The following is a 20,759-nucleotide window of genomic DNA, read 5'->3' on the forward strand; positions in this document are numbered from 1 at the left end:
TAAATACACCACCAGTGCTGATTTCTTGCCAAGTGTTGTGGACTCATCAATTAAAACGCTAAACCTCTGTCTTTTGTTAGTATGTGATTCATTATTTTCTTTCTCATTTGCTCTGCTGTGTGGTCAATTATGTTTTTAGCAGTGTATCTTGAATGGAGAGTGATTCCCATGTCAAGGCCATTCACTTGCTGGAGTACCACCAGGTCTTGATAGTCAGCGTATGGCCTGTTTTTCTTTGCCATATGGTAAGCTGTTCGAAACAGTGAGGCTGTCTTGTCTACTTCCCCTTCTACCTGTTTTTGAATGGACACCTCAATTGTATTTTTTTTCTTTGTTAAATCTTCTGCTGCCATATGGCTTTTTGACATTGCATGTTTGTAAACTTTGCTCCGCAAACATGATAACTGATATTGCCGATGGCCATTGTGGCTGTATGTAACTTTTGTTTGAGACCATTCGTTTGAGAGAGACATTCCTGTTTCTTTAAACACTCCAAGGGATTTGGACCTCCTCTCCAGTATATCGAGGAGGGCAAGGGGGAGGGATGACTTACACCTTGCCCACTTCATATAGTAGGCTGTCAGAGTAAACTCTCTAAAGCTTTAGCATCACCCACTATTTATCTTACAATAGGCTACATACTGAATTTGGTTTGTAATATTAAATGTCAAAAGTTACGTGAGTGACTAACAACTTCATGTGTCTACCAGAAACATCATTTAGCCCATGCTGACAATGTGTTTTAGTCATGATCCATCAAACCAAAACGTCTGGGAATTGGACTCACTTTGACGAGATGTTTTGCTGGCATCAGCAGGAGGGGTACCGCTCCGATGCTTTAAAAATCTACTGATATCCATTTAGCTATATCATCTCTCCACACTCGTAAACAGTGACAGTAATCGATCTCGCAGCCTGCTGCTTCCTGCTGGATGCCGCAAGAGGGCGATCAGTCATGCAGAAATTAATTGGAAGCCTCCGTAACCGTATCTACATAGAATAGGAGGCGTATAGGTGCGTAAAGTATATTTAGATGTGCGTAAACTCTGCTTGGAGGAGGTACATAAACTATATGTAGAGGTTCGTAAATGCCATTTCTGAAATTTGGGAGGTGCGTAAACAGCGTTTACGTGCGTTTACGCACCACTACATCCCTGCATGGCACAATATCAACACTAGATGACAAAAAGAGAAGGGGGGAATAGATAAACAAAGGAAAGCTATCTATTCAAAACCAGATACTAAAATTGAATAAGTTCAATGAATGAACTGTATCATGAGGAAAATATGAATCAAACAATATCATTACATTTTCATTCATTGATATGAAATCTCATATGCAATCATGTTGATTAATTATTCATGTTAAACTGTCAGAGCGCAGGCACTTATGGATGGAATTGCAGGGGAGAGCGGGTGCGTCGCAAACTGGTGAAAGAAGCCAAGTCGTGAGATGAGAATCGAGGTCAGGTTCGTGCCCAAGGTCGGTCGATGTACGATCAGAATGTCAGAAGTAAACCGCAGTCTCAAAGTCAGTAAATATCTCATCTCATTATCTCTAGCCGCTTTATCCTTCTACAGGGTCGCAGGCAAGCTGGATCCTATCCCAGCTGACTACGGGCGAAAGGCGGGGTTCACCCTGGAAAAGTCGCCAGGTCATCACAGGGCTGACACATAGACACAGACAACCATTCACACTCACATTCACACCTACGCTCAATTTAGAGTCACCAGTTAACCTAACCTGCATGTCTTTGGACTGTGGGGGAAACCGGAGCACCCGGAGGAAACCCACGCGGACATGGGGAGAACATGCAAACTCCACACAGAAAGGCCCTCGCCGGCCCAGGGGCTCAAACCCAGGACCTTCTTGCTGTGAGGCGACAGCGCTAACCACTACACCACCATGCCGCCCGTCAGTAAATATGTTTAATTCAACTGGTGCTGGGTGTTCCTGGGCTGGTGTGTTTTCAGCCAATGGTCCTGGGATGGCAAGTTTGAGACATGAAACATGCGTGAAAGATGGCAGTGTGGAGGTAGCTCTAGTCTGTACAAGACGTTGTTGACCTGGTGAAGGATTCTGAAAGGACCAATGTACCTGGCACTGAGTTTTCTGCAGATCCCTCATCGATACCTACACTCCGTCCCGTGGTGCATCTACAGGATTTTCACCTCTGTGCTTCTCAGCATACTCTTTGTATTTGCTAGCCATGTGTTCCAGACATTGGTGAATGCTCTCTCAAACTTGCTAACCCCTCTTGAACCAAGCGTCGACTGCCAGGACGTGAGTAGGTGAGTAATCCCACAGGAACAGTGGTGGTTGGTACGCTATGACACATTGGAACAGCGTGAGCTGAGTGGCTGAGTGTGTAAGGGAGTTCTGCCCATATTCTGCCCATGGGAGGAACTGGGCCCAGTCCTTGGTGTTTTCTAGGCAGAACACCCTCAAGAAGCATCCGATCTCCTGATTCGCATGTTCGACTTGTCCCTTAGACTGCAGGTGGTGTCCCAAGGTCAGACAAACCAATACTCCAAGCTTGTTCATCAAGCTAATCATGATGAAATTTTGGGTCCCTGGTCGCTCACAATATCCTCAGGAATCCTGTAGTACCTGAAGACATGGCTAAATATGAGCGCTGCTGTTTCCAGGACTGTGCGGAGACCAGGCAAGGGAATGAGTCTAAAGACCCTCTTTGTAAATACCTGAGAGGCTGGCATCGCCAGGAGGTCCAAGGCCAGAGGTTTCAGTGTTGGAAATGAAGTAGAACACTGAGTTAACCAATACTTGATGCCAGATTCCTCACCCTCAGCACTAGTAGCAGCAGCATAATGGAACTCGGACAGTCCCTCTTTATATTTCAAAATCTCCTGTCTAATATTTGTTGTCTTGGCTGTCTTGGGCCTCGATGGACGACTGGCACTGAAGAACTTAAATCTGCGCCATTTTGCAGGGGTTGCCCCTGGCGCCTCTGCACTCTCATTGGTATCTTGCTCATCATCGGTCAACTGCTCTTCTTGGACTTGCAGTCTCTGTGGCACAAGATGAGCTATGTAGTCCTCTGCCTTTCTGACAAGATTCTGTACTTCGTTGTCATCATTTTCCAGAAGGGTTTCAGCTACACAAGGGTCCACAAGGCAAGCTGCAGCAGTGGTGAGAAGTTGTCAGCTGCTATGTCAAGAAACACACTAAAGCGCCTGTCAATGCTAGAAAGCATCTTATGAGCCAGAGTAGCAGCATCTTTGTAGGTTCTTCCATGATCAAGCAAGAACTCTGACAGGTGGTTTTTGAGATCCATGAGTGCTGGTACAACAAGGGAACGTGATTGAGTGTCACTTTCAAGTGACTTGGTGTGCTCCGCAAATGGAAGAAGAAGGTCTCTCAGCATCCCAATCTTCTGCCACTCACTGGGCTGCAGGCTGTCCCAGCCCATGGACTCAGCCACAGCTGAAACATGTTCCTTGACTTCAAGGCAGCGTGAAATCATAGCAAAGCAACTTGACCACCTGGTGGGGCAATCTTTTATCAGAACGAGTGCACACTTCTGCAGCAGTTGCTCTGTGGCGACAGAGGACTTCCTGAACTTGTTCACCAAGTGCCTCACTTTCTCCAACAGCCTTCGGATTGGGGTTCCTTCTGGACCATGTTCACAACCAGCTGAATCGTGTGAACTACACACGGGGTCCTCTCTATGGCTCCATAATCATATCTACATGGAAATATATATATATATATATATATATATATATATATATATATATAAATATATATAAAAGCTTTTTAAACATTTTAGCCCTTACATTATTGAACTGAATACAGTAGTTCTAATAGTTAACGTCGTATGAACTTATTTAGTTTTTATGTATATGTATTAAATCGTGACCAGTTTCACAAATCCTTAATGAAAAGCATTATTTTTAATCTTTCAACTTTCTATAGCATTACTTTTTATTCATTAATAAAGATATGACTAGTTACATAAATATTGAATGAATTAATGGTTTCATACACATACTGACCTGTAATCCTCCCCTTCTTGCTGCTCACCGTCATCACTGGCATTGTCGGGCTCTGCATCTGAGTCCCCTTCAGAAGTTGTGGCAACTTCTGCATGTGTGTGGAATGAAGCCACCATGTTGCTGCCATTGTCAGTGATTGTTGTGAGGACCTTCTCTCTGGGTAGCCCCCACTCTTCCATTGACTCCTCTACAAGTGTACTAATCGACTCTGCAGTGTGAGGATGAACCATCTCCTTCAGGTTCAGGAGTTTGTGTTCAGCTTTGTTGTTCTCAGGGTTGAAGTAACAGGTGCTCACTCCCAGAAAGGATGCGGTAAGTCCCTTTTTGGTCCAAATATCCAACCCTATAGTTATTCTGCGTGCTGTGGCAAGGTTTTGTTTGATTTTGTCTTTCTCTTCTTTGTACATTTTTTTGATCAAGTTTAAAATTTTATGTCTTTTTGGCACTTTGAACTTTTTGTCCATTTTTGTCATCATAGTGACAAACTCCTCATCTTCAACAATTCGTGCTGGGAGTCCTGTGCGGCCTATCCACTGCGCTATCCCTTCTTCCTTGGTATGTTGCTCTGGAGAGTTGTCGCTGTATCTCCTTGTGGCAAAGAAATCTTGAGCACTAGTTGGTTTGTCAATCTTCTTGGGCTGGACATGTTTCATTGATGTCCTTTCTGGAATCTAGCACAGGAATAGACACAATGCCAGGACAGAGGCAGGCCCCTGGAAAATCTGTTGTACTAAGTGGCATAAATCATTACTATTTGACATTCCCCTCAATGACTAACTATTGGTTGTGATTTGGCTATGTTTATTTTCAGCTTTGATTGTTTTAGGAAAAAAAATAGGCATGACAAGACCATAAGGCATGACATTCAAAATATGCATAGTGCTCTTAATCATTTACCAACATCCTTTCCACAAAACTTAATTAGTTCTAGAATTTGGCATATTTAATTTAACTCCACACTGACCATAGGTTGATCACCTAAATAGTAGTACAGATCTGTTTCAATTTTACTCTTAAAAGAAGTGAAACAGGATAGGCTACACGAGAGCAAGTTTTTTTCTTGCCTGTTCCGTTTTCAGGCTTGTTACTGACTTGCATGATTAAACACAGCAAAAAGAACAAAAACACTGCCTATCCTTGTACACGTGTACGGAGATTTTTTTAAGTAGGCTATTAACATTTTTAAAAAATACAAGGCCACGAGATGCAGAGCCTCAAACACATCCCTAAAACCAGTGGCTCGGTCATAATGAAAGCTTGGAAGCATAGACCGCCGCGATGCATTCAAGATCACTCTAGACGAATATTACAAACGACCTGTTCTCTGTTTGCTAACCATCTGCCTTCATACCAAACGCTTCGTACCTTCAAAGTTTGAGCATTTATCCACCAACGCCATGTTATCAGACAGGATTTTTGCAAAGATCGCTAAGTATCCATGCATAAGTAATATTATTTCTCCAAAGCGCCCCACGTCTCTAGCCCACGACGTAACGCGAACAAGTTAACACGTTGCCCGAGTTACATTACGTCGTGGAGCTAGATATATTTCGTTTTGGAGAAATAATATTGAATACGCATGGACACTCAGGCATCTAAGAAATGTGATGCTGATAAGATAGTGGATAAAGGGGAGACTATTGAGTTGTAGATAGAGGCATTAGCAAGCTACAGCCTACCTTAGACGAGTAGCAAACAGGCAGTGTGTTAACTTGTAAAGCTAATGTCTAAATTTAGCCAATACCTTACATTAACCTTTAGGGTAGACATTATTCATCCCGAAGAAAATAACGGATTCTTGTGAAACAAAGAAACAAACAAGCATAGGCTACGCTTTCTTAAATAGTTTAGAGAGTAACGTGTTCGTGGCTTACCTGAATTTCATTGTGGAATGCTTTAGATGTCTTTTTAAATTCGTAGTGTTTTTTCCAGAGATTTTGTGACCGCATTTCTGCCCGTCTTTGTCTACCACACATTCGGTCTTGTTCTCCACTTCATTGTACAGAAAGTTTGCCCAAATGTCTTCTCTTTCGTCCAAAGATCCCCGGCTGGATGGCCATCTCTGCATAGTTTTAAATAATGCTGTGAGGGGGATGAGTAAACCTGTGTCTGCAGTCCCTAACTACACAAGCACGCCTACAGCAAAAAATAATAACGCGCCTAAAAGAGATGAAATAACATCTCATTTCATTTTTGTAAACAAAAACTAAGAGACATTTTAGCAACGTTTTTATTTCTTAAGCCACATTTCGTCTCATTTTTATTCGTCATCTATATTGCATTATATATTTAATTATAGTTATCGTCACAAGACCAACATTTACGTCTAGTCTCGTCTCGTTTTTGTCACATGATAAAGGTTCGTTGACGACAATATTTAGTCAAAATTTTCATTGACGAAAGCAACACTAGTGTGGGTAATGGTATGAGTTTCCCAATGGGTGGAGCTCGGCGTACTTTAGCTTGAGCTCAGGCAGAACAGGAGGATAGGAACAGATTTAACCCTACAGTATTAATTTGAGTAGCTCACCTGGAAAATATGGTATTAAACAAGTTTACTGGTGTTGCTCTTTACTGTGTATTCACAGAGGCGGGAGCTTGCAATTACTAACAGGAAATGGTGGTGTAGTGGTTAGCACTGTCGCTTCACAGCAAGAAGGTTCTGGGTTCGAGCCCTGTGGCCGGCGAGGGTCTTTCTGTGCAGAGTTTGCATGTTCTCCCCGTGTCCGTGTGGGTTTCCTCTGGGTGCTCCGGTTTCCCCCACAGTCCAAAGACATGCAGTTAGGTTAATGTGGGGCAGCCTTAGGCTGAAGTGCCCTTGAGCAAGGCCCCTAACCCCTCACTGTTCCCCGGGCGCTGTAGTGTAGATGCCCACTGCTCTGGGTGTGTGAGAGTGTGTTCACTGCTTCAGATGGGTTAAATGCAGAGGATGAATCTCACTGTGCTTGACTGTGCATGAGACAAATAAAGGTTTCTTTAAAAAAATAATAATCACCACGCTGCAGTCTGAGCAACAATCAGAAACAGTGACATTACTACCACCTGCTGGCTAACATGAGCAACTACACTCTACACCACATTTACAGGCAAACAGGGCTACTAGTAAACACATGAAACACCAGAAAATAATTTGAACTTGAACTTCAGTCACCGCCAGCAGGCGTCCCGGAGCTGCTGGCCGAACGCGAATGGGCTGCGACTTCCTGCTCCAGCGTGCGCCCCACGCGCTGGAGGACAGCCCGGCGAAGGTCGGCGTAGGCCAGCCGGTGGTCGGCGGGGAGCTGTAGTGCGGCTAACTGCGCCTCTCCTGTCAGGAGGGGGAGGAGGCGCGCCGCGCGCTGCTCCATCGGCCACCCCGAGGCTTCGGCGACCTGTTCGAACAACGCGATGAATGCCTCGGGGTCGTCCTGCGGGCCCATCTTAGTCAAGGTGATGGGAGACGGGCCCGCGGCCGGTGCGCTGGTGGACCCCGCCGACGCGAGGAGGCGCCGGAACGCCTCTCGGTCTTCCTGTTGAGCCACCACCAGGGCTTCGAAGCGCTGCTCCTGCTCCTTCCGGAGCGTGACGAGTGCCTGGTGCTGGCTCTGCTGAGCCGTGGCGAGGACGTGGATCAAGTCCGCGAACGGGGAGGATTCCATGGGGCTGCAGGACAGGTGCTCCACGATCCCGGGTTTCGGCACCACTGTAAAGGTTCGCTAGATGTGGGTGGAGCACAGAGGACGGCAGGACAGAGACTGAGTTCGCAAAACTCTTTTATTTGCACTTTTCAGTGGAAGCGTTTCTCTCTCAGCCACACACGTACGCACACACATTCCGGTCCTCGGGTTGTGGAGAGAGCTCCTCTGCTCTCGCTCTCCCTCCTTAAATAGCCCGGTTTACTGGGGAGAACACACACAAAACATAGATTAATCACACTCAGGTGAAGCGATTCTGCCACTTACCTTCCCCAACTCCGCCCTCCTGTCACAGACCGGCGCTTGACCACGCCCCCGCTGCCACACGTAGTTTCATTTTAACTGTGTACTGTACCAACTGCATATGGCTGAAATGATAATAAAAACACCTTGACCTTGATATGGATGTTATTTTGATATGCAGTTCCAATCAAAAGTTTGTACACTCCTACTCCACTCATTCAGTGGTGTTTCTGGATTCTGACGATTCTCTACATTGTGGAACAAAACTAAAAACATCAAACTATGAAATAACATCTGGAACGTATATGGAATTATGTGGTAAACAAAAAAGTAATAAAGAAAACAATGTTTGATATTTAAGATTCTTCAGTGTATCCAGTGTTTCCCTTGATGACGCTTTACACACTATTGTCATTCTCTTAACCAGCTTCATGAGGGAGTCACCTGGAATACTTTTCAATTAACAGCTGTGTCTCGTTAATTAAAAAAAGTTAATTAGTGGACAAGTTTCATACTTTCTTAATGTGTTTGAGATGAAACAGTAAATAGTAAATAATAACAACAAATACAGTAAATAGCCCGATTCCACAACTGTAGTCAACCATATTATGTCAAGAACCGAACAACTAAGTCAAGAGAAACGACATCCATCATTACTTTCAGACATGAAGTGACCTTTAATTTAAAAAAATGAAGGAAACATTGAAGGAGAAGGCGTGTCCACACTGTTCACTGGTTCTGTAGATGAACACATTTACATTCTGTTTCTCACTAATTTACAAGTAAAAACATGGGTGGAATCTTTTTCCATCCGTTCAGCATTCATGTCTCAAACAAAGTTAAAAACATGTCACACAATATAAAGAATTGTGTATAATTATTATCCCTGTGAAGATCACAGGCCAGGTCTGACAGCAGGAATGGCTGCTGGTGGAACAGACATCCGATCCAGTTTCTGTTTGGGAACCTGAGCTCAGTGGTCTCATGTCACGCTGAGTGTCCAACAACCGACTGCTCACAGACATGTATAACATGTTCATATAACATGAAGTGCCTTTTAATTAATAAAAAAATAAATAAACAACATTGAATTAGAAGGTGTCCAAACTTTCGACAGGTTCTGTAGGTCTGACTTTACTTGGATTATTAATTTAACTTTTTACCAAAAAAAAAAAACAAAACAAACCCTATTCAGGTCCAAAGTCAGAAGTGTACATTCCCAAACCCTGTATTATATTTACAGAGTGACATTATACAAAATATTTTACCTGTAATAAACACCATGCAGTTCTTTTTCCAAAATTTTAATTTAGTTATGAACACATCACAGCCTGGAGACACAATTCTCATGTCCGTCCATCCATCCATCTTCTACTGCTTATCCGGATCCGGGTCGCGGGAGTAGCAGCCTAAGCAGAGCAGCCCAGACTTCCCTCTCCCCGGCCACCTCCACCAGCTCTTCTGGGGGAATACCGAGGCGTTCCCTGGCCAGCCAAGAGATGTAATCTCTACCCATAGCTCGTGACCATAGGTGAGAGTGGGAACGTAGATGGACCAGTAGGCCTTTTGGCTCAGCTCTCTCTTTACCACAACAGACTGGTTTATCGTCTGCATCACTGCTGACACTGCCCCGATCCTTCTGTCCAACTCCCACTCCCCCTTACCCACACTTGTGAACAAAACCCCGAGATACTTAAACTCCACTTTAGGTAGCAACTCTCCCCTGACCTGGAGTAGGCACTCCATCTGTTTCCAGCTGAGCGCCATGGCCACGGACTTGGAGGTGCTGATCCTCATCCCAGCCGCTTCACACTCGGCTGCAAACTGTCCCAGCGCATGCTGTAAGTCACAGATTGATGAAGCCAACAGGACCACATCATCCGCAAAAAGCAGAGGTGTGATCCTGATGTCACCAAACCAGACACCCTCCGTCCCTTGGCTGCACCTAGAAATTCTGTCCATAAAAGTTATGAACAGAACCGGTGACAAAGGACAGCCCTGGCGGAGTCCAACATGCACCGGGAACGAGTCCGACTTACTGCCGGCAATGCGAACCAAACTCCTGCTCCGGTCATACAGGGACCGAATGGCCTGCAGTAGTGGGCCCTGAACCCCATACTCCCAAAGCACCCCCCACAGGGCACCATGAGGGACACAGTCGTAAGCCTTCTTCAGGTCCACAAAACACATGTAGACCGATTGGGCAAACTCCCATGCACCCTCCAGTACCCTTGCAAGGGTAAAGAGCTGGTCCAGTGTTCCACGACCAGGATGAAAACCACATTGTTCCTCCTGAATCCGAGGTTCGACTATCGACCAGACTCTCCTCTCCAGCACCCCAGCGTAGGCTTTCCCAGGGAGGCTGAGAAGTGTGATCCCCCTATAGTTGGAACACACTCTCCAGTCCCCCTTATTAAAAAGAGAACATACAATTCTCATGGATGATGTGTAAAACTGTCTTAATGCTGTCGTGTATGTGGTGAATAAATCTTCAGTTCTGGAAACAGTCAGCTGTGTTCTGTGCATGTCTGTGTCCTTCAACATGTTCTAATGTCAAGTCCTCACTGAGTTCAAAGGTTTTTGGTGTGGACAGTAAAGTGGAACGAAAGGCATGTCCTGGCATTTGGAATGTTGTGCTTGGGAAGTCTTTAGCAGCTTTACACACCTGGATTTGGGCAGTTTCTCTCATTCTTCCTCATTAGATCCTCTCAAGATCAGTCAGACTGGATGTGGAGTGTCTGTGAATGGCCTTCTTCAGTTCTCTCCACAGATGTTCTGTGGGGTTTCAGGCTGGACTTTGGCTTGGTCACTTCATGTCCTTCACACTGAGACAAAAATAAACCTCGGATAAAACTACAAAATTATTTCAAGCCATTGTGCCCCTAAAGGTACAATAACGTACTTTATTTTCTGAGTGTGTTCCACAAGCTTCTCTCAAAACTTTCCTGGAGTTGTTTCCCTTTTCTCCTCACTCAGACACGCCTTCTCAGCTCAGGGCTTCGTGATGGTCACTGCAATACTTTCACTTTCATGTCTTTAAACAATCTGGTTCCAGCTTTGGAGGTTTATTGAGGACCACTGTCCTGCCTGAAGACCCTGCTGTGACTACATTTTTGAACACTCCGCCTGATGTCTTGAGGTTTTGCTTCAGTATTTCTGGATCATCCTCCTTCCTCAGGATACTGTCTGTTTTCTGAAGTGCCCCGCTCTCTTTTCCAGAAAAACGTTTTTCAGATTCTTTAAAGAGACAGTCGACTTGGTGAATGTAAATTTTTGACCCACTGTAATTCTGATATACTGAATAAAGCAGAAATGAATGTGTCTCTAACTGATTGTTTTAAAACGGCCTCATATGGGAACAGAGTAAACTCCCTCACTGACTTACGGAAAGAAATGTGTTGAGGTGTGAAAATCTTAAAGAGAAACCTTTATGTATGAAAACCTTAAACCTTGATGCATGTAAACTTTTGGCTTCAACTGTAGGAAGCCAATACTTTGAGGATTTCAGGAATATGTTGAGGATTAAAGATAAGAAAGCTCAGAAATTAAAACACTGTCCAAATGTTCCTGTGTTTACTCCACACTCAGACAAATTAGATCCTTTGTAACGTATTATTATACAGAAAATATTCACTTTGGTCCAAATCTACACCTGTTAAAGTACAGCAGAAATAAATACATTTAAATTTACTCTTGAAATGCACATATCAACATATTCCTTAAGAAGTGACTGCATCAATACATTATTATAGTAAATGTAATGAATTTCTGAGGATATTATACACTGATCATTTATTTTAACAAAACGAAAGAACAATTTACAAAAATGTACTTCATGTTCTTGAACATGTTTTGCAGCAGTAATAAATAAAGAAATGTCTTTGAAAGGTCAGATTATTTCTCTTCCACATTGGAATTAATAGACAGGAATGTGCAACAGGTCATGAGGAAACCATCGGAGGAATATCCAGAGACCCTCTTCTGCTTCTGGACTCGTGGGTTGTGTGGTGTTCTGGGGCTCGAGGTCCAGCAGGATCTTCATCTCTGCCTGCGATGGACGTTGACTTCAGGCGTCTCATTTGTAACAGGGACTTCTTGAGCATCAGGGCAGGAGGATCTTTACTGGCCTTTCTTCGTTGTGCTGTTTGTAACAAACTCTTCACTGCCTGATATTTGGCTCTTCAGAAGAGAAGGTCAAACCAGAGTCAGTGTTCAGACCAAAACACATCAAATAACCACCACCATCACACACCGACACCCACAGACAGAGAGCAGGCTTTACATCAGTCAGACTGAGACAGTATTAACACACCGATGGAGAAACGGATCACAGAGACACACTGAGAGTCTTACAGCGTCAGATTAGCGTTCAGATATCATCAATATCCAGATAAGTGACTTGGCGCATCCAAACACACTGCTTACCATTTTACTCAGGTGGTTTTCACACTGGGTCCGCACTCAGCACCGGTTCTGTTCTACTGACTCGGCCAGGAGGCTGATAATTCCAGGCCGTGCTGCGGAGTGACCAGCTGTTATACAGATGCTACGTGTTTAAAAGTACACTTTAGAAGTGTGAACGTGGCGAAGGTACTTTTTCACCATGTTGCACTGCAGGGTGGCAGAAGACTAATAACCAGTGAATAAAGTGATGATTATACATCATTACTACAGTAAGAGCTCTTTCACAGGAACTCGTAGGAGGGATGCGCCACGTCACCTAAAACCTTTCATTATTAAAGGGTCACATTTATGGAACGAGTAATCAGTGTCAGTCACAGTTTTCACCATAACGCAAGTGAGAACAGAAACGAACTTATTTCACTGACGTCCCACAACATTAACCGTCACTATAAATGAACAGAAGTTATGACACGTCTTCATGTCTTGGTCTTTGCTTGAGAACCAGTTGGGTTAGCGATGTGTTCAGAGCTGGATTACAGCTTGTTTTTTCTGTAACGCTCGTTTTACTTTATTTGACCTTCATTTGGCTCCATCGTTTTCACTGCAGATGAATTCTGTAAAATGAGAAAGAATTACTTACTGTAACTGGAAACTAGAGAGAAATGAAAGAGAAAAGGTCACTGTGGCGTCCATGTGGGAACCTTCTCTCACACAGTCCAAACTCTTCAGACGGTTCCACTGTGGAGTCCTGTGGGAGTTTTACAGAGATCACCAGCTGAAACACCTGCTCACGTGTTCTTCATGTCTGTGAACAGTCTGTTGATGGGTCTTCAGTGTGGAGAGAAAAGAAGACAAATAGGCCACGCCTCCTTTTCAGGGGAAATGAGGGTTGCGAAGACAAACAAACATTCACCATGAGACCACTGAGCTCAGGTTCCCAAACAGAAACTGGATCAGATGTCTGTTCCACCAGCAACCATTCCTGCTGTCAGACCTGGCCTGTGTTCTTCACAGGGATAACTATTATACACAATTCTTTACATTGCGTGACATGTTAACTTTATTTGAGACATAAATGCTGATGGACGGATGGAAAAAGATTCCACCCATGTTTTTACTTGTAAATTAGGAAGAATGTAAATGCAAATCAGGCATGAAAATGGGTCAGGGGTTGAAAAGGTGAGAAGGGTGCGCACGCGCGGGGGTGGGGTATTGTCGGGCGACGGGCGTTGGTGGTGCGGAGGAAATACTTCCGGTACACTGATGTATCGCAGTTTGGACATGAGCAATCAAAGCATGGCTGCCCTTGTTTGCATAATTTATGTCCTTGTGGCAGAGGACACACCTGGCCAATCCCTCTCTGTCAATTTTCTTAAAGAAATCCCCAACATGAAAGGACACCTCTTGTCCCTTCACAGATACCTTGCCCTCCAGCTTAAGCCAGGCCCACTTCCAGCTGCATTTAATGCCTGCATCCAGCTTAACAGCTGCAGCGTCCTCTTCCCCTAACACACTCATTCTAAGGATAATGTTTGTATTAGTGCAAGTGGTACATTAGTATCAACTGTAAACCACTCTCTACTGTTAGTCCGTGACCTAGAGGGGTTGGTCGTTACGGAAAAAGTGGCAAAGGCTACCATACCTTTTCTGAAAGCTTGGAGTCTCAGCTTTTCAATGATGTATGATGGCCATCTGACAGGAGTAGTTGTTTTGAGTTATCACACAATGTAAACTAAGGTTGAGAAAATATTGTGTATAAATCAAGCAGAACACTGATATTGCCGAAATCTATATTGGACATATTGGAATATTTTATTTTGTTATGTTTGGCATCGGGTGGCACGGTGGTGTAGTGGTTAGCGCTGTCGCCTCACAGCAAGAAGGTCCTGGGTTCGAGCCCCGGGGCCGGTGAGGGCCTTTCTGTGCGGAGTTTGCATGTTCTCCCCGTGTCCGCGTGGGTTTCCTCCGGGTGCTCCGGTTTCCCCCACAGTCCAAAGACATGCAGGTTAGGCTAATTGGTGGCTCTAAATTGAGCGTAGGTGTGAATGTGAGTGTGAATGGTTGTCTGTGTCTATGTGTCAGCCCTGTGATGACCTGGCGACTTGTCCAGGGTGAACCCCGCCTTTCGCCCGTAGTCAGCTGGGATAGGATCCAGCTCGCCTGCGACCCTGTAGAAGGATAAAGCGGCTATAGATATGAATGAATGAATGAATGAATTTATTTATTTCGAACATGTATAAAAATGTATGTAACTATTTATACATACAAAAGAAAGAAAATGAAAAAAGTGACAAAAAAAGAATAAATAAAATAATATAAAGAGCTAATACATTACAATACACCGCACATTGTTCGAAAAAGGAGTGGGAAGAAGTACAATACTTTTTTTAATTTCCCACCCCTTTTTAACTACCCCGAAATCCAAACTACATTAATACACTTATAAAAATATATACCACATATACACTTCATGATTATCCATATAAATATATAATTACAAAAATAAATATATACTACATACCATATCCATATACATATATATACATATACACATAACTATCTATATAAATATATAATTACAAAAAAAAAATATCTACTACATACTTATCCCTGTAAATATGAAGATATCTATCCCCATAAATAAATATATACCATATACTAAGCTAGTTCTAATATAACAATCAACCCTATTCTATTTATCCCTCATCATCCTCCATTAACATATTTCCTCTGCAATATACTTGTTTAAAAATATTTTTTTGTACCTTTTTTTAAACAGATTTATATTTGCACTTTGTTTTATTTCTGTCTCCAGTCTGTTCCATAAAGTCACCCCACAGCTCGATACGCACATGCTTTTCATATTTGTTCGAACCTTTGGTTTTTTAAAATTTAGGTCTCCCCTTAGATTATATCCCCCCTCTCTCTCACTGAACATTCCTTGTATATTTTTTGGCAATAGATTATTTCTTGCTTTGTACATTATTTGTGCTGTTCTGAATTTGACCAGATCCATAAATTTCAACGTGTGATTTTATGAATAGTGGGTTTGTGTGATCTCTGTATCCTGTTTTGTTTATTGTCCTTATTGCTCTTTTCTGTATTGTACATATCGGCTGCAGAGTGGTTTTGTAGGTGTTTCCCCAGACTTCGACACAATAAGTCAGATATGGCAAAAATAATGAGTAATATAGAGTATGCAAAGATTTACAATCAAGAATATATTTTGTTTTCCACAGAATTGCCGAGCACTTTGCCAGTTTTGCTCGTACGTATCCTACATGAGGTTTCCAGCAGACTTTAGGATCCAAAATCACACCAAGAAATTTAATTTCCTGTACCATTTCTATCTTAGTATTGTCTATTATCAATTCTACATTACAATCTATTTTATGTCTCCCAAACAACATAATCTTTGTTTTGCTTAGATTTAATGATAATTTATTTTTGTCAAACCATAGTTTTAGTTTATTTATTTCAGTTGTGATTATCTCTAAAGTCTGCTGCAAATTCTCACCGGAACAAAAAATATTGGTGTCATCTGCAAACAAAACAAATTTCAATTCTTGCGAAATTGTACATATGTCATTGATGTATATTATGAATAATTTCGGACCTAATATTGACCCCTGTGGTACCCCGCATGTAATGTTCATGAAATCAGATTTATGGTCACCTATCTGCACAAACTGTTGCCTGTTTCTTAGATAGCTTGACAGCCAGCTCCACCCAACTCCCCTAACACCACACTTTTCTAGTTTACTTAATAATATACTATGATCAATAGTATCGAATGCTTTTTTTAGGTCCACAAATACTCCAATTGCTATTTTTTTATTGTCTATACATTTTGTGATTTCCTCTATTAGTTCCATTAGTGCCATCGATGTTGATCTGTCCGTTCTGAATCCATATTGACTGTCTGTAAGGAGGTTGTGTTTTTCAATGAATTTGTCCAGTCTATCTGAAAAAAGTTTTTCGAGTATTTTGGAGAATTGGGGGAGTAAAGAAACAGGCCTGTAGTTTGTGAAATGGTGTCTATCTCCGGTTTTAAACAATGGTATCACTTTTGCAATTTTCATTTTGTCTGGAAATGTACCTGATTGAAAAGATAAATTGCAGATGTGGGTGAGTGGTTTCACAATTCCCTCAATAACTGTCTTTACTGTTGACATGTCTATATCATTCCAGTCTGCAGAAGTTTTGTTTTTACATTTTCTTACAATTTGGATAATTTCTTCCTCATCAGTTGCAGTTAGAAAAATTGTACTTGGATTTCTGTCCCCCATATCTTCTATGTCCCCACATTGTGTTGTTTCGGGTTCCTTTATTTTTGCCGCTAAATCTGGTCCCACATTTACAAAGAATTGATTAAAACCATTCACCACATCCTCCATATTATTTATGGTCTTATCATTTACAGTGTAGTACTCTGGGTAATTTGTAGTTTTGGATCCATTTCTCACAATACCATTCAATACAGTCCATATACCTTTAATATTGTTTTTATTTTTCTCCACTAATTTATTATAATAGTCTTTCTTACATATCCTCATAATATTAGTTAATTTATTTTTATATTTTTTATATTTTTCCTCTGCCTCTATAGTTCGATGCTTTAAGAATTGTCTGTATAATATATTTTTCTTTTTGCAGGCATTTTGTAGCCCCTTGGTGACCCACGGACTATTTGTATATTTATGTATATTACTGTATTTCTTTATAGGACAATTTTTATTATATAGTTCATTGAATATTATTAAAAATTCCTCATATGCTTTATCAACATCTTTTTCTTTATAAACTACATTCCAGTCCTGTATTATTAAGTCATTTTTTAGTGCAATCATGGTTTCTTCAGTTTTCATTCTTATATATTTATAATTTTTATTATCCTTTTTCTTGCTATAATTACAGTAATATACATTAAAAATAGGTAGGTGGTCACTGATGTCTGTTAATAGTAGACCGCTCTCTATATTATTTTCCAGGATATTAGTAAATATATTATCTATTAAAGTGGTGCTGTGAGAAGTGATCCTGCTTGGTCTGGTAATAGTTGGGTACAGTCCCATACTGAACACTGAGTTAATGAACTCTTCTGTCATTTTATGTTTCTTATGATTTAAGAGGTCGATGTTAAAATCACCACAGATGTACATGACCTTCTGAGTTGATTTTATAAACATACTTTCCATCCAATCTATAAAAACTTCTATGCTTGATCCAGGAGATCTGTATATACAGCTCACCATTATATTTTTCATTTTTTCACAGCATATTTCTATTGTAATACACTCCATCCAATCATCAACAGCTACCGTCATTTTATTATTAATTTTATATTCCAAACTATTATCAACATATATTGCCACTCCCCCTCCTCTTTTGTTCTTTCTATTGATATAATTTAATTCATACCCGTTCAGCTCAAAATCTACTCCCATCTCATCGTTGATCCAAGTTTCTGATATGGCTATTATATTGAATGGAGTATTGAACTGACTGAGATATTCCTTCATTTTATGGAAATTGGCATACAGACTTCTGATATTGAAATGAATAATTGATATCTTATTTCCGTCTCTGATCTTTGCATTGTATTGATATTCAGTGTAATACCGGCAGCTGATATTGATGTTGCTGAAAAGATTATTTTCCGGATCAATATTATTTTCCATATCTTGTATTTTGTGCTCAGTATAATGGAAAGTGTCCAGTTCTTGTGTCCAGTGTCCAGTGTCCAGTCCTTGTGTCATGATTGTAAATTGCTTTATTTGGCTCCCTCAGAATTTGTCCAGTTCCCCAATATCTCGGATGACCAAGATCTTGGCCTCTTCTGGAGATCCCCTCAACTTGATGAAAATCTTGCAGTTTTGTGTCCAAGTGTTTTGGATTTTCCCCTGTTTCCTTAGTAGTCTCGCCTTTTTTGCAATATCTGCATTTTTTTTTGTTAAGTGCTCATTTAAAAACACATCTGAGCCTTTCAGTTTCTTCCCTTGTTTTAACAATTGCATCTTATGCTTTCTGTTGGCAAATCTCATTATTACAGCTGGTTTGCCTGTGTTGCTTCTCCGTGGGAGAGGGTGACATGCTTCAATGTTATTGCTTTTTACCTCAATCCCCTTGGAGTGCAGGAATGCTAACACCTGTTTCTCCACAGAGTTAGCATCCTCCTCGTTCAGTTCCTCTCCATCTCTTCTCGCCACTGCTCCAGCATATGAGCGGGGTTGAATTTGCAGTCCGGTCACAATGATGTCATTCATCCGGGTGTACTGCTCCAGCTCCTCCACTCGGTTCTCGAGAATGGCGATCCTCTTTGCCTTCTCTGAATTCTGCAGCCTCAGAGCTTTGACCTCTTCTACCAGGTCCAGGATGGTCTTCTGCTGCACCCTGACAGCAGAGATTTCTTCCCCCAGAAAGTCGAGGGATTTTTTAATATCATCTATCTCCTCGACCGTAGGAGCTTTCTTCGGGGGCATTGCGTTTGTTATTACGCGGCCCGTTCCTGCGCAACCTCTCGGCCCGCTCTCGCGCAGCCTCGCTCCCGCGCAACCTCTCGGCCCGCTCCCGCGCAACCTCTCGGCCCGCTCCCGCGCAACCTCTCGGCCCGCTCTCGCGCAGCCTCGCTCCCGCGCATATCTGCTCCCGCAGATAATGAGAGATGAGAGATGTTTGGCATCATTTTAAAGGGGAGACTCTGAGCTTTCATTTAAATCCTTTTGTGAGCATTTTTAGATGAGTACAGCCAACCCTGGAGCTCTTCAAACTTTTAATCACACACATTTTCCTTCCATTTCCGCCTAAGTCATCCTTTGTCTTTTAATTCTGTGGCATCAGGGAGCACCAGAAAAACAAAATCCAAACACTGAAATACTGGCATGACCCTGAGGATTCAGAAAATGTACCATTTACCCATATTATCTGATTTGGAGGGGGATTTTCAGTCTGATAACAGACATGGCGTTTTTTCAAAGACAAAACAGTAGTGTACGATTCTAATTTGTTGACATGTCGAGTTGAAAGTCTGAGGTAAAACATTTTTAGAAAAAGTTGTTATTCAGCATTTTGAGATATTTCAAAGGGTCCTTAATACATGTCCATCACATATAATTTATATCAGGTCCCAACTTTCATGGAATTTACATTACAAAATGAATACAGTGTTCTGCTTGATTTATACGCAATATTTTCTCAACCTTAGTTTACATTATGTGTGAGAACTCAAAACAGCTACTCTTGTCAGATGGCCATCATACATCACTGAAAAGCTGAGAATCCAAGCTTTCAGAAAAGGTATGGTAGCCTTTTCCACTTTTTCGGTAATGGTTTCCATATTTTGAGGCCCTGTCTCACGGTCTATGTGTTCACACCAGAAACTCCTAAAGCTTTAATGGCCAGCAGTAGGCTAGCTGACTTAGAATGGTGACAAAAGCTACAGCAGCGACTAAAAATAATATCAACATAACGATTTACACAACAGCTTTAGTGGCTTTTGGTCTAAACACACGGCAAGCCTTTCGTGACACACTCTTCCCTGTTGTCTTCTCTCTAATTTGGCGCTGAAAAAAATTGACGCCCCGTCTTGTCAATGGATGGAGCCCGGGCAGTAAATGCGAGACGCCCACTTTCGCTATTTTAGATGGCTCAAAACCATTACGTTTTAATGAATCAATAAATAACAGTGTAAAACAGTGGAGTGTAAAAAAGACCAGGGTTCACAAGTTTTTATTTTGTCACAAAAGGCTTCAAGCATGGGCCAAAGCATAGGCTAACAAGTTTTAGAGTTTACCACTTCACCTTCAGCCTTTTCAGCCCCTCACGTGAATATTATCCTCACACGTCCCTGAAATACCAATTACAGAGATAATAGAAAGAAGTTTGTGTTTCTTCTTTTATGTTACCGTTAACTACACAAGCTTTACGCTAACTTAATATCTGGCAAACGGGAGCTATTATTTTCACCAGAGCTTCGGCTAGCTCTGGCAGTGTTCAACGCAAGCTGTAGCGAACGGCAATAACTTTGTTATACCGCACAAAATATGAAAACGATTGAAACCATTACTCACCAAATTCAATCCGCTGGTAAATGCAGGTAAATGTGTAAGTTACGCTCTGGTCTGCCTTGTCCCAGGCCATCCTTAAAAAAAATCAGTTTCCTGTCCACCGGGTGAGCAAAAAAATTTTCAGTCGGGAGGGAGGGATTTTTATTTTAAATTTTTTTTTATTATATATGGATGGATAAGAAATCGCAATGCTGTGTTTGCTTTTTCTTTCAGTACTTTTTTATTACAAAAGCAGAAATTTAATAAAATGACAGTTTAATCAACTGAAACTTGTACAAAAACTTTAAGTTAGCATTTTAAATGCTGACTGCAACATTTGCAAAACTTTTACAAAGGTACTTAAAATGTCCGACAC

The 20,759-nt window shown here is 41.9% G+C and overlaps 1 protein-coding gene across 1 annotated transcript; it reads right to left on the reverse strand.

Moving 5' to 3' along the window:
• Nucleotides 1–1,903: 1,903 nt before the first annotated feature.
• LOC132888998 (uncharacterized) lies at nt 1,904–7,529 on the reverse strand. Its single transcript, XM_060925099.1, has 3 exons — nt 5,892–7,529; nt 4,018–4,688; nt 1,904–3,707 (listed from the first exon to the last, which is right to left on the reverse strand). The coding sequence occupies exons 1-3, from the start codon at nt 5,991–5,993 to the stop codon at nt 3,599–3,601; spliced, it is 882 nt and encodes a 293-aa protein (XP_060781082.1). The 5' UTR covers nt 5,994–7,529; the 3' UTR covers nt 1,904–3,598.
• Between the last annotated feature and the right edge of the window lie 13,230 nt (nt 7,530–20,759).

The sequence above is a fragment of the Neoarius graeffei genome, chromosome 7 (genome assembly GCF_027579695.1).
Source record: "Neoarius graeffei isolate fNeoGra1 chromosome 7, fNeoGra1.pri, whole genome shotgun sequence".
NCBI lineage: Eukaryota > Metazoa > Chordata > Actinopteri > Siluriformes > Ariidae > Neoarius > Neoarius graeffei.

Excerpts from the sequence above, each read along its gene's own strand:
- LOC132888998 (XM_060925099.1), bottom strand. The coding sequence starts at position 5,993 with ATGTGTGGTAGACAAAGACGGGCAGAAATGCGGTCACAAAATCTCTGG. Across the intron at positions 4,689-5,891 it reads CATTCCACAATGAAATTCAG|ATTCCAGAAAGGACATCAAT; the intron begins GTAAGCCACGAA and ends TTCCTGTGCTAG. Across the intron at positions 3,708-4,017 it reads CAAGAAGGGGAGGATTACAG|ATATGATTATGGAGCCATAG; the intron begins GTCAGTATGTGT and ends ATTTCCATGTAG.